Source organism: Chiloscyllium punctatum, chromosome 23 (genome assembly GCF_047496795.1).
Source record: "Chiloscyllium punctatum isolate Juve2018m chromosome 23, sChiPun1.3, whole genome shotgun sequence".
Taxonomy (NCBI): domain Eukaryota; kingdom Metazoa; phylum Chordata; class Chondrichthyes; order Orectolobiformes; family Hemiscylliidae; genus Chiloscyllium; species Chiloscyllium punctatum.
Window position 1 is genome coordinate 77,138,874 of NC_092761.1, and position 12,019 is coordinate 77,150,892.

The window sequence follows — 12,019 nt, forward strand, 5'->3', positions numbered from 1 at the left end:
CTCTGATTTGACCACATTTTAAGTAATGCATAGAATACTAGCTGCAACACATTAAAAGGGAAAACAACAGCCTTGAAAGGATTGCAGGAGAAATTCATTGGGACATTTCACAGTTGACATTTGGAAGTTCAAATGTCAGTCTGTAGATGTACAAAACTTTAAAGAATTCTAACCTGGGATTAGGACAGGATAGAATTTCAACAAGACACTGACAAATGCATGGTGCAGGCAAATAGCTGACAGATGGCCAGAACACAGAAAGATAGTGTAAACTAAATGGTGTGCAGAAGTAGAACTTGGGTGTATATCTACCCAAGTCATTAAGGGTGGCAGAACAGGTAGAGAGATGTGTTAAAAAAGTATAAAATACTCTTGGCTTCATTATTTAGAGCACTAAGCAAACAGCAGGGACATTTCACTGAACTAACATAAGATACTTTATAAGAGTAGAAAAGTAAAAATTAAACTAAAACAAAATATAAATATCTTTGTCAAAGTAAAAGGAGCAGGCTTTATTGCAGAAACATTTAATAGCTGTGTAGTGGTATTCCAATGTCAGTGGAAACTTAAAATATAGATAATATAAATGATAGAAAACTGGAGTCTTACATTGTTCTCATTGTAGCAGTATGTGACTTTTGCTTGAATGTCACCAACATTCAGTGCTGGAGCAATTTTACTGGAAGTAAACCTCAGACGAGATCTGAAAAAAATTATGTTGACAATACTCAAAAGTGCCAAAAGTTAAATTTCTGTATTTGTTGTACATAATACAACATTGATAATATGATCATAACACATCTCCAGAATAATCAACAAGGTCCAGGTTAAATCTCCTAAAATACTCCAATTCTCCAATTTTGTTTTGCCTCTCATGTGGTATAAATTCTTACCTCAATGATCTCACTACTGGATTTGCAGCTGACACTTATACTGAATGGGCCTCTCTAACTTCAAATCATGTTGATCTTGCGAATGGTGATCTTGCTTTATGGACCTCCTGTGCAACTGTAACCTTGTATTCCTCTCTCTGTCTTAAGCACCCTATGATCTGTATGCCCTTGTTTGCTATGATCTGTCTGTACTGCTTGCAAAACAAAGCTTTTCACAGCACATGTGACTACAATAAATTAAGTCAAAACATCAAATCAAAAATCAAATCAAATTTGTTTCTATTAAAAGCAGATTTTAGAAAGAAACAAAATAGGACTCAGACACTCACTGAAGAGTATATTTACTGATTTTTTAAAAACTGATATTGATATTAACATTAATACCTACTTGGTCGCTTTCTTTCCATCCCCTTGAGATTTTCCATCTACCTCACATTCTCCCACATCTTCAGTAGGGCTCTGGGGTTCTATTCGAGGGAATGCTGTCTTCAAAGTATCCACTATCGCACTGACAACAATCTGCAGGGAAAGAAACCAATGCTAAGATAAATTTCCTTACAGCTGTTGCAATCAACCCCATTAAACCCTTCACCAGAATAAACTTTTTAGTGCAATATATCCTTGGTATAACCTCACTCCGAACATCATCAATTCCTCGGGTTGAAAAAAAATTAAAAAGTAATCTTGAGGATTGTAACCATTGTGGTTGAAATCACAAATCAGAGATTCAAAACAGTAGTACTGTGTCCCAGAATTAGCACATTCCATCTGAGAACTGAACTTCTCAACTTTTATTTAAAAATATGGAGCTATTATTGTATAGTATTGAACAAAGAGCAGCTCTTTAAAAAAAGACCGGTTAATAAAAGCTTGGGCAAAATTACTCCTGAAGTTAAAATTTACCTTGTCAATCCTGGACACAAAGGATTTCTTCACAAAAGCAATTCTAGCATCAGTGTTTAGAGCCAGAAACTCCTGCATTTCCTCAGAATATGCACTTTCAGGAATGGCACACAGTTGCTGTATAAAAAAAAAAGAGTTAAAAGACTATATCCTGAACAGTTCTACATAAAAAGGCCAGAAACGAAACAATAATAGTTTACGCTTAACAAACAGAATAGCAGATTTGATTTTTCATTCACTGCAGCTCCACAGCTGTACATTCACAGAAGCAAACACATTGACAGCCAGAGAAAATGGGCATAAAGGAAGTGAATTTGGGAAATATTATTTCGGTGACACTTCATTTATAACAGAGGGTGTTCAATCATGTCTTTTATTAAACAATATAAAAAATTTCTGAGGACTGCACAGACATTATGTAAAGAAAATTTGGTAAATTTTCATACAGTTTGAAATGACAAACACCTGCACAAAGTTGGCCAATATTAGTCCACAACCATAGATGGCTGATGTGGGAAATGAAAAGCATCATCACAGATTCAACAAAAGCTGTATTTTTATGATTGAACTTGGACTGCAAGTGTTGAAAATTGACCTATATCTAATGATGCCACATCAACTCAAGTGTACCCAACGCTGACCCCAGAATTAGATAAATATTGAGCACAAGACATCACAAATATACAGATCTTCTTTCAATAAAGGGCGAGTCTATTAATGCATTGAGTAAACGCAAGAGGACGCTTAGTTGGCTGAATAAAGTACTGTCAGACTAGGGTAAACTGATGAGTTTCAAACTGGACACCTATCATCCACAGGGAAAGAAACATTATTATCATCTGTCACTTTTCTCTTACTTTCAGAAAGGTCTCCAGAAGACTTTTTCGAGCCTCTACTTTATCACTGTCCATGTTTCCAAATGGCAGGTCGGGAAAGAGCTTCTTTGGTCCTTTCACATCTGAAAACCAAAAGAAAGCATTTTACAGAATATCAAACAAAATAAGTTTTTTTAAAATTTTGTGCTAATTTCCGCACAAAGCACTCTGAAAATGATGTCTTTTAATTATCAGTTTGTATCATGTGATAAAACTGAAAGGCTCCCAAAACAAACTCATTTTTTAAGTTTGATTGGAATTTTAAAATAATTTATTGAAATATGGCAAATATTAAAAATGTTTTCAACGTTCTGTTAATATTCTATTAAAATATTATTGAAATAAAATTCAAAGTAAGAATGCTTTCAGAGGAAATATGGAACGTGACACATGAGAAAAAAAGTACATTCTAATTGATTCACCGACGCAATGGATCATAAACGTGATCTGGATATTCACATGTTAAAGTGGGTAAAGGCACATTGTTTTTACTTGAACAAAATATATAAAGTTGCTAGGGAATCTCAGGAAGTCTGGCAGCATTTAGGATGCGAAAACAAAATTAAGGTTTCGAGTTTGGGGTCAATTCTACTTTTAATTGTTTCAGAGGTCCAGCATCTACAGAGCTTTGGTTCATATATTTTATTATTAAGAATGTGAGGTTATTAATTAAATTAATTAAATTTTGAGCAGATGTTAATATATAAAAAGTGCATCTTAATGAGTACCCTGGGGAATACAAAACGAACAGCTTTTTCAGAAAAGACTGACAGAAACAGTTAAAGCACCACAAAATTTGGTAGGCTCTGCACAGACCTTTTGTGCATTCCACGTTTTGGACTCTCAAACTCAGACAGTGCTGAACAGAAGGTTCTTCCGCAAAGGAAGAATGAGAAAAACAGCCAAACAGTGACACTTATATGAATCTCTTGATTTAAAATTGGCAAATATATCGCAAAGCCAGGTATGTGTAGTGTATGTATTTCTGCACTTGTTCATGTCCTCGCTCCATCACTCAGTGTCACTCAGATTCCAAGCACCTATTACATCACAAGCGATGAGGCAACTCTATGGAGATTGTGATGATAGATTTGTAAGATTGGGATTTATAATGTTGTTACTTTCTTACTTTTGAGGAGCTTGCGTAGTTCTGCCTTTTCTTCCAGTCTAGTTTGCAGATTCAAGAATTCACTGTAGCGTCGATTAACAGTGTGATATGCCACCTGCTGGAGTGTTCCAGGATTCTCTGTGTCCAATGCAGTTTCATACTGTTGAAAGGATATACAATAAGTCCTCCATGAAAGTTACCTTATCTATCATTGTTTCGCTTTAACAGTAGTAAGTTAATGGGGCCTGCAATTGTGCTGAGCATTTTAATGTTGATTCCTGCAGGACCTGGTTGGCCTTCCCTGCTCCCATTCCTCCAAGTTTGCCTTTCCAACCCCAGGCTGCAGCCTTTTCCCCACTCCCAAACCGCCAGTTGCCATCTCTTTCCCATTCCCTACTTCCCAGTTGTGGCCTCTTTCCCTCTTCCCAATTCAAAAATGCACCATTTATTGTGCAAGGAAGCAATGAGCTCACAACAATTGAAGATGAGGGTTCAGGGGGATCCTGATGTAGGCGGTCAGTGTCAATGAGGAGGAGGAGGAAAGGCAGGAGAGAAGCATGCAGACTGACAGCAGATCTGTGGGAGACTCTAGACTGGAAGCAGCAAGGTTAAAAGGAGCAATAAGAATGGACAGCTCCCAGAGCAGATAGATTGGGGACAGAGTCGAGAGTGTGGTGCTGGAAAAGCATAGTAGTTCAGGCAGCATCTGAGGAGCAGGAAAAACCAACGTCTCGGGTAAAAGCCCTTCATCAGGAATGAGGCTGGGAGCCTCGAGGGTGGAGAGATAAATGGGGGTGGGGGGTCTCCATCCCAGAGGTTCCCAGCCTCATTCCTGATGAAGGGCTTTTGCCCGAGACGTCGATTTTCCTGCTCCTCGGATGCTGCCTGACCTATTGTGCTTTTCCAGCACCACACTCTCGACTCTAATCTCCAGCATCTGCAGTCCTCACATTCGCCTCGACTAGGGACAGACCCATGCGGAAATTGGGAGCAGAGGCAGCGAGGTGTAAAAGAGCAGCACAGATAGAGAAGTCCCAGAAGGAGAGACTGGTGTGGAGCCACTTCAACAAAGTCAAAGTGTGATGTCACAGGAGAGCTGGTAGGTAATTGGTAAGTATTCCTCTCTTGTCTCTTGTGGTTGGATATTGATTCAAGTTAAGTAGAGTTTTAAAAAATTACACAGATAATTAATATGTTTAGAACTTCAAAACTTCTTCAATTGATTGAATTGAGGCACTCTGGTTGCTGTCTGACATAAACAAGAAAAGACTTTTCATGCCTATACTTAAGTAGGAATAAGGGTAAAACAAAAACAAGGGTCCATATTCTATTTAGTTAAGAAAAGTCTGGGGAACTCAGGCCCATGATCTCTCTATCCTGCATTCTGTGGAAATTCCTAGATGCTCCTGGTGGTTTGGATGACCGTGTGTGTAGGAGGTACCACCAGCTGGAGCTCCGAACCTTGAGTGTCAGCTGGGGAAAATACGGTGCATTCTCAAAGCTGAGGTTTGAGGACAGCATATCTCAGGACACTGTCACCCCGTAGCTCAAGCAAGTGCAGCAGAGAGGGAATGGGGACCTCCACAGGGGTTCCAGGCAGGAAATCCCTCAAATGCAAATCACTTACAAATCATTACTCAGCCTTGCAAAATGGTGAGAGTAATGGTTCCTTGCAGGGACATGTGGTTATGCTACTGGGGTGAATTCAAGCTAGACTGGCAGGGAGATGAGATCCTGACAAGTAGTTCAGAGGGTACAGAAGCTGAGATGGTACAGAAGTTAAAACACTAGTTAGTGTGGAAGGCAGAGGAAACACAGGCTACATTTGATTTCGAAGCTCCTTGGATGCTGCCTGAACTGCTGTGCTCTTCCAGCACCACTAATCCAGAATCTGGTTTCCAGCATCTGCAGTCATTGTTTTTACCTACATGAGACAGTAGTGAGTTCAGCAAGGTTAAATGTAGGGAGCCTGAAGAATAAGTTAGATGAGCGAACATAGGTGCAAACTACTTTGACATCACTGCTACAACCCGACTGCTACTGAAAGGTGTGCAGGTCAGCTCAACATTCCTGATTGTAGGGGCAATCAGACAAGATAGAGAGGGGAATGGTGGCGGGTTGCTGCAATATTGATCAAGGAATCAATTATAGCAGTGAGGAGAGATAATATTGTGGAAGGATCAAATGACGCCATAAAAAACACAGACAAGACAAACAGGCTGCTGCGTATGTACTTTTGCACCCCCTGACACAATCAGAAGAGAATGAGGATCAAATTTCAGAGAATGAGGATCAAACTTTAGAGGGTGGCACGGTGGCACAGTGGTTAGTACTGCTGCCTCACAGTGCCAGAGACCCGGGTTCAATTCCCACCTCAGGCGACTGACAGTGTAGAGTTTGCACGTTCTCCCCGTGTCTGCGTGGGTTTCCTCTGGGTGCTCCGGTTTCCTCCCACAGTCCAAAGATGTGCAGGTCAGGTGAATTGGCCATGCTAAATTGCCCGTAGTGTTAGGTAAGGGGTAAATGTAGGGGTATGGGTGGGTTGCGCTTCGGCAGGTCGGTGTGGACTTGTTGGGCCGAAGGGCCTGTTTCCACACTGTAAGTTATCTTATCTAATCTAATTGTGAAAATAAGAAAGCTGTAATCGGGAATTCCAACAATCCAAACATTATCTGGGATTGTTCTAGTGTGCAAGATATTGAGGGAGCAGATTCTTAAATTGTTTCCAGGAGAACTTCTTTAGCTAGTATGTTAAAGGACCAACAGAGGAAGGGATAGTTCTGGGCCTAATATCTGGAAATGAGCCAGGGCAGGTGGGAGGCTTATCAATAGGTGCACATAATGGAGATAGTATCCATAATTCAGAACAGTGGCAAATGGAACTCAAGATGGAAAAGCATGTCATAGAGTCAAACAGCATTGAAACAGACCCTTCAGCCCACTGTGTCTCTAAGACCATAAGTCATAGAAGTAAAATTAAGCCATTCGGCCCATCAAGTCTTTCCACCATTCAACCATGGCTGATATGTTTCTCAATCCCATTCTGCCTTCTCCCTGTAAACCTTCAGTTTCTTACTAATCAAGAACTTACCTACTCTTGTCTTAAATACACTTAAATGATTTGGCCTCCAAAGCCTTCAGCAGCAATGAGTTCCACAGATTCACTATCCTCTGGCTGAAGAACTTCCTCCCCATCTCAGTTCTAAAGGGTCATCCCTTCACTCTGCAGCTGTGCACTCAGGTCCCAATCTCTCCTACTAGTGGAAACATAGCCTCCTTATCCACTCTACCCAGGCCTCTCAGGATCTTGCAAGCTTCAATCAAAACCATCAACCTCTCATCCTTCGAAACTCCATTGACAAGCCTCTCATCTTTGGGATCATTCTTGTAAACTTCCTCTGGAGCCCCTCCAATGCTGGCACATCCTCGTTTGGATACACAGCCCAAAGCAGCGCACAATATTCCAAATGCCACCTAACTAGTGCCTTGTACAGCCTCAACAGTATATCTTTACTCTTGTATTCTAGTCCCCTTGAAACAAATGTTAATATTACATTTGCCTTCTTAACTGCAATCTGAATCTGCATGCTAACCTTAAGAGAATTCTAAACTAGGGTTCCCAAGTCCCTTTGTGCTTCAGATTTCTTTCCACATTTAGAAAATACACAAAGCCTCTACTATTCCTACCAAAATGAGTGTGCATAACCTCACACTTTCCCACCTCCCATGTGAAGGTTGACAGGGGACTTAATCAAAGTGAATAAGATTGATGAGAGTACACTAAGGCGATTGGGAAGGCACTTTTTCCATCTGTGGAAGGGTCAATAACAAGGGAATCTCTTTTAAGTTAAGGGTAGAGGGCTAAGAGGGGAGCTAAGGAGAAATATTGTCACTCAGCACATCATTAGAGTCAGAACTACTCCCTAATAGCTGAGTCTGAAATTCTCGAAACATTTAGAGAGGATTTAGATATTCATCTGTGTTGCCATAGTTTCCAGGGCTATGGGCGAAGAGCTGGAAAATGGAATTAGTGTAGTCTGATCATTGTTGACCAGTGCAGACACTATGGGCCAAATGGACTCTTTCTGCACTCTAAATGTCTGAGACTATGGAAAGGATAACAGTTTAAGAAATCAGTTGATAAACAGTGCAAAGAAGCTGGGGTAATCTCTGTGCTCCTGAAAGATCCTGGTATAAAGAATATCCTTAACAGAAAACAGAGTTGATAGTGTCTCGTAAATTGGTGTCAGATCTGGTCATGAATACTTACACCAGTTGTGTGGAAGGCCATGCCAGTTGGAAAGGCGAGAGTGGGTATGAGTGAGAAAGGCATCGAAATTGGAGGGGAGGGTATAACTGAGCAGATCAATACCTGCAGAAGTATTCTGGTGAATAGAAGGCAAAAGATGAGATAGCTGACAGCTCAAGAGCTTGTTAGAAGTGACTTGGAGGACAGCCTATTTCCAGGCACAGTTGGATGTGATTGATGGTACAGAAGTGAAAGCAGGTAGCCCTCATTATGGAGAAAGCTCAGTTAGACATTAATCTCAAAAACCCAAACGCAACACCTGATTTGCACTGTTCTATTGATCTCAACCTGATCTACATCAGAGATGACACAACTGTCCACAAAATTTGTTATACCAGCAATTCTTCTACAGGCTTTTGTATCAAAGCACCCATGTACAGAAATGCACTCAGAATAATGGTTTGAATTTGATCCAATTTATTATTGGAATTTAGTCACTAAAAATACAGTGTTATTTTGTTTTGAGTTACTGCTTAGGATATTCTTACAGATTTTCCTGAAAGCCATACTCACCCACTCTTGGCCTAATGAAGCTCTCCTCACTACTTTACAAAGGTGCTTCCCTCCTCTCCAATTCTCAATATATTGCATTCCTCTTCCCAGCTTTCAGTCTCCCATTTCACACACTCCAACTCAAGGTCTCACTTTCTCGCTCAGGCTCCTGCACTTCACCTGTCACCTCTCATACCACGTGGAAAGGTCAGTTTACAGGTTTACCTTAAAATCAAAATTTCCTGCTTTCTGGCAAGTTGTAGTGATAAATTAAAATTTGCCTTTCAGCATCATTAGTGCTAAGGTCAAAGAACATCATAAAGGAAAAAGTGACTTACCTTAATAGTGTACAGTGTGTAAGGGTGAAATCCTCCTCCTCTGTGTTCTTTTGCTGTGACAGTTCCACTGATCCTCAAATTGTGAATCACCACTGGTGTGTCTGGACTGCAAATTGGTTCAAAACTGTAAGTAGACATATTCACTGAAGTAGGTGAGGATGCATGCACAGGTCCTGTGGACACAACATCTAAGGAGTTACAGGATGAACCATCTGATGGAACAGCCTCCTTTTCCTGAAAAGGGTGCGGGCTGGAAAGAATTCGGATTGTTTCATGAGCTAGAATAGTTGTGGATGTCGCTAATTTACCAAATGCCTCTTCTTTTCCAACGTCATCAACATGCTCCAACCCTACAGAAGCTGCATTTTGGTCAAATGATGGCAAAACTGTGGATTCACCTACATTTAGCTCATCACCACTTGCATCTTCTAGCGCATCAAAAGTATTAGCTAGCTCCATTGGAGTTAGCCTGTCCACAGCCAGTTCTTCAGATGCCAACAGTGTTAATGATTCTGTAGAATCCTTTCTCACATCAGATTGTGGTGTTTCAGGTTCAAATTCCTCACATGAATAGAAGAGGTTTAATTTGTCTGGCCTTTGGTGATCATAGCCACTGGTTGTATTTTGTATTGATTTGTCAAACTTTTCATTTGTTTTACTTGCATTTCCATTTACTGATAGGTTTGTCTCCTCCATATTGATTTCCAAGCTATCAGCATCATAGCAATGAAGATCTTCGGTTTTTGGAGTTGGTATTGATTCAGCAATTACCTCTTTTTGGGGTTTCAAGGGCAAGGAAGTGGGCATGATCAGCTGCAAAGACTTCTCCATTACCTCCACTGTCTTACTGCTGGATTTGGTAAAAATGTCTATGATAATACCATTTATCCAATCTGGGTCTGCCATTTTGTTTATAAGGGGTAGAAGCACATTGCACATGATTAGCTCTCTCACCACAAACCTCCCTGTCCTGGTTTCTAGATTGGGATAGGGCACCATCACGTGCAGAAGTAGATCAACAATGCCCCTTGCATAATTCACTTCTGTAGCAGGACTCTGAAGCGCAATATGAGCGTCGTTGACTTTGCAATATATTTTCCACAGTGACTGATTATCTTCTGCTCGGTGGCGGCCAATCTTCTCACGAGATGTCTTCTTGGCCTTCATATAAATCTCCAGGTGACAGCTGCACAAAACAAGGATCCTTTGAGCCAGTCCTTTCCTGTCGACACGCTCCATCCTTCTCTTCAGCTCCAAAGCCATGGCATGCATGGCTCTCTGCACCTCATTCTCAAACTCTGGCTCCTTGCTGACGGTCCTGTACCAAGAAGTGACAAAATCCCTGACTATCTTGGTGATGGTGCCTTCGATCTCCTTGGCCAGAAGCAATTCAGAGTCTGCTTGGGGTAGGGTGGGCTCCAACCTGATAAACCTTTCCAAGTGGACCAGATTGGTGGGGCTGAGCATGAGTTGTGAGCCCAGCCAGCCGCCTAGCAACACCAGAAGCACCGAAACACATAGCAACCAGATGTTGAGCAGCAGCTGGAGGAAGAGACAGGCCAGCACCAGGAGCCCGAGGCCCAGCCACTTCCTCTGCAGCAACAGCTCGTTCAGCAGCCGGCCCGAATCCTTCACATTCCCCGGCTGCATCCCGTCAGCTACAACTGGCGACCGTTTATAATTTCAGACAGCAGCAGGCCGGCCGGTCCAGTCTCTGTTTGTATCCCAACGCCCGGGGAAGAGGACTCCTGTCACCAACTGCGATGCTACAACCGCGAAAACCCTGGGAGCAGCGCCACCTGCAGCACGGGAGGACCGCGCCTCCAGCGTCACCTGCAGCACGGGAGGACCGCGCCTCCAGCGTCACCTGCAGCACGGGAGGACCGCGCCTCCAGCGCCACCTGCGGCACAGGAGGAGCACGCCTCCAGCGCCACCTGCAGCACGGAAGGACCGCACCTCCAGCGCCACCTGCCGCACGGGAGGACCGCGCCTCCAGCGTCACCTGCAGCACGGGAGGACCGCGCCTCCAGCGCCACCTGCGGCACAGGAGGAGCACGCCTCCAGCGCCACCTGCAGCACGGAGGCCCGCACCTTCAGCGCCATCAGCAGAACGGAGGACCGCAACTCCTGCGCCACCTAGCGCATGGGAGGGCCACACCTCCAGCGCCACCTGCGGCAGGGGAGGAGCGAGCCTCCAGCGCCACCTGCAGCAGGGGAGGACTTCAGCTCCAGCATCATCAGGAGAATTGGTGGCAGATTATCATTCAACATTTTTTATAAATATTCATTTGTAGGATGTGGGTTTCACTGGCTGACCAACATTTGGTACTCCTTGAGAAGGTGATGGTGAACTACTTCTTGAACCGCTGTAGTCCTCTAGGTTGACCCACAATGCCGTTAGGGAAAGAATTCCAGGATTTTGACTCAATGACAGCGAAGGAATGACAATACATTTCCAAGTTAGGATGGTGAATGGCTTGGAGGAGAATTTGAAGGTGATGGTGTTCCCATACACAACTTGTTCTGATATAAAGCAATAGTTCTGTTCTCATGAGATGTCACGTAATAAGAAAATTGCACAATAGCTGCACCATTTAAACTAATGGGGCTGGAAACATATTATAGCCAACACAGGTATGGAAAGTTCACATTATGCAAAAAACAGTCTAAATTCTTCAATTACATTAAAGCCAAATTGCGTTGAAGAAACACATGTTATAGCAGAACAGATTGTATCTGCTGCCTTTGTCCTTCTAGATGGAAGTGTTTGTGGGTTTGGATGGTACTGTCTGAGGGTCTTTGATGAAGTTGTGCACTGCATCTTGTAGACATTACATACTGCTGCTCCTGAGTGTTGGTTGTGGAGGGATTGGTTTATTGTGAGTGTGATTCCAATCAAGCAGGCTGCTTTGTCTCGGGTGGGATCAAGCTTCTTGAGCATTATTGGTGTTTCTTCCATCCAGGCATGTGGGGAGTATTCCATCACACTCCTGACTTGTGCCTTGTAGATGACTGACAGGCATTTTGGTGGTGAATTACTTGCCACAGTTTTCCTAGCTTTTGATCTGCTCTTGTAACTGCTGTGTTTCTGTGGTGGGTC

At 42.6% G+C, this 12,019-nt stretch overlaps 1 protein-coding gene across 1 annotated transcript in view; it reads right to left on the bottom strand.

Annotated features, from left to right (window-relative positions):
• snx19b (sorting nexin 19b) overlaps nucleotides 1-10,690 on the bottom strand; it is a 160,782-nt gene extending 150,092 nt beyond the window's left edge. The window contains exons 1-6 of the mRNA XM_072593220.1: nucleotides 8,919-10,690; nucleotides 3,801-3,939; nucleotides 2,654-2,754; nucleotides 1,797-1,913; nucleotides 1,282-1,412; nucleotides 610-703 (exon numbers count right to left, since the gene is read on the bottom strand). Coding sequence (XP_072449321.1) covers nucleotides 610-703; nucleotides 1,282-1,412; nucleotides 1,797-1,913; nucleotides 2,654-2,754; nucleotides 3,801-3,939; nucleotides 8,919-10,568 — 2,232 coding nt within the window. The 5' untranslated portion in view covers nucleotides 10,569-10,690. The remainder of the gene's footprint in view (nucleotides 1-609; nucleotides 704-1,281; nucleotides 1,413-1,796; nucleotides 1,914-2,653; nucleotides 2,755-3,800; nucleotides 3,940-8,918) is intronic.
• Between the last annotated feature and the right edge of the window lie 1,329 nt (nucleotides 10,691-12,019).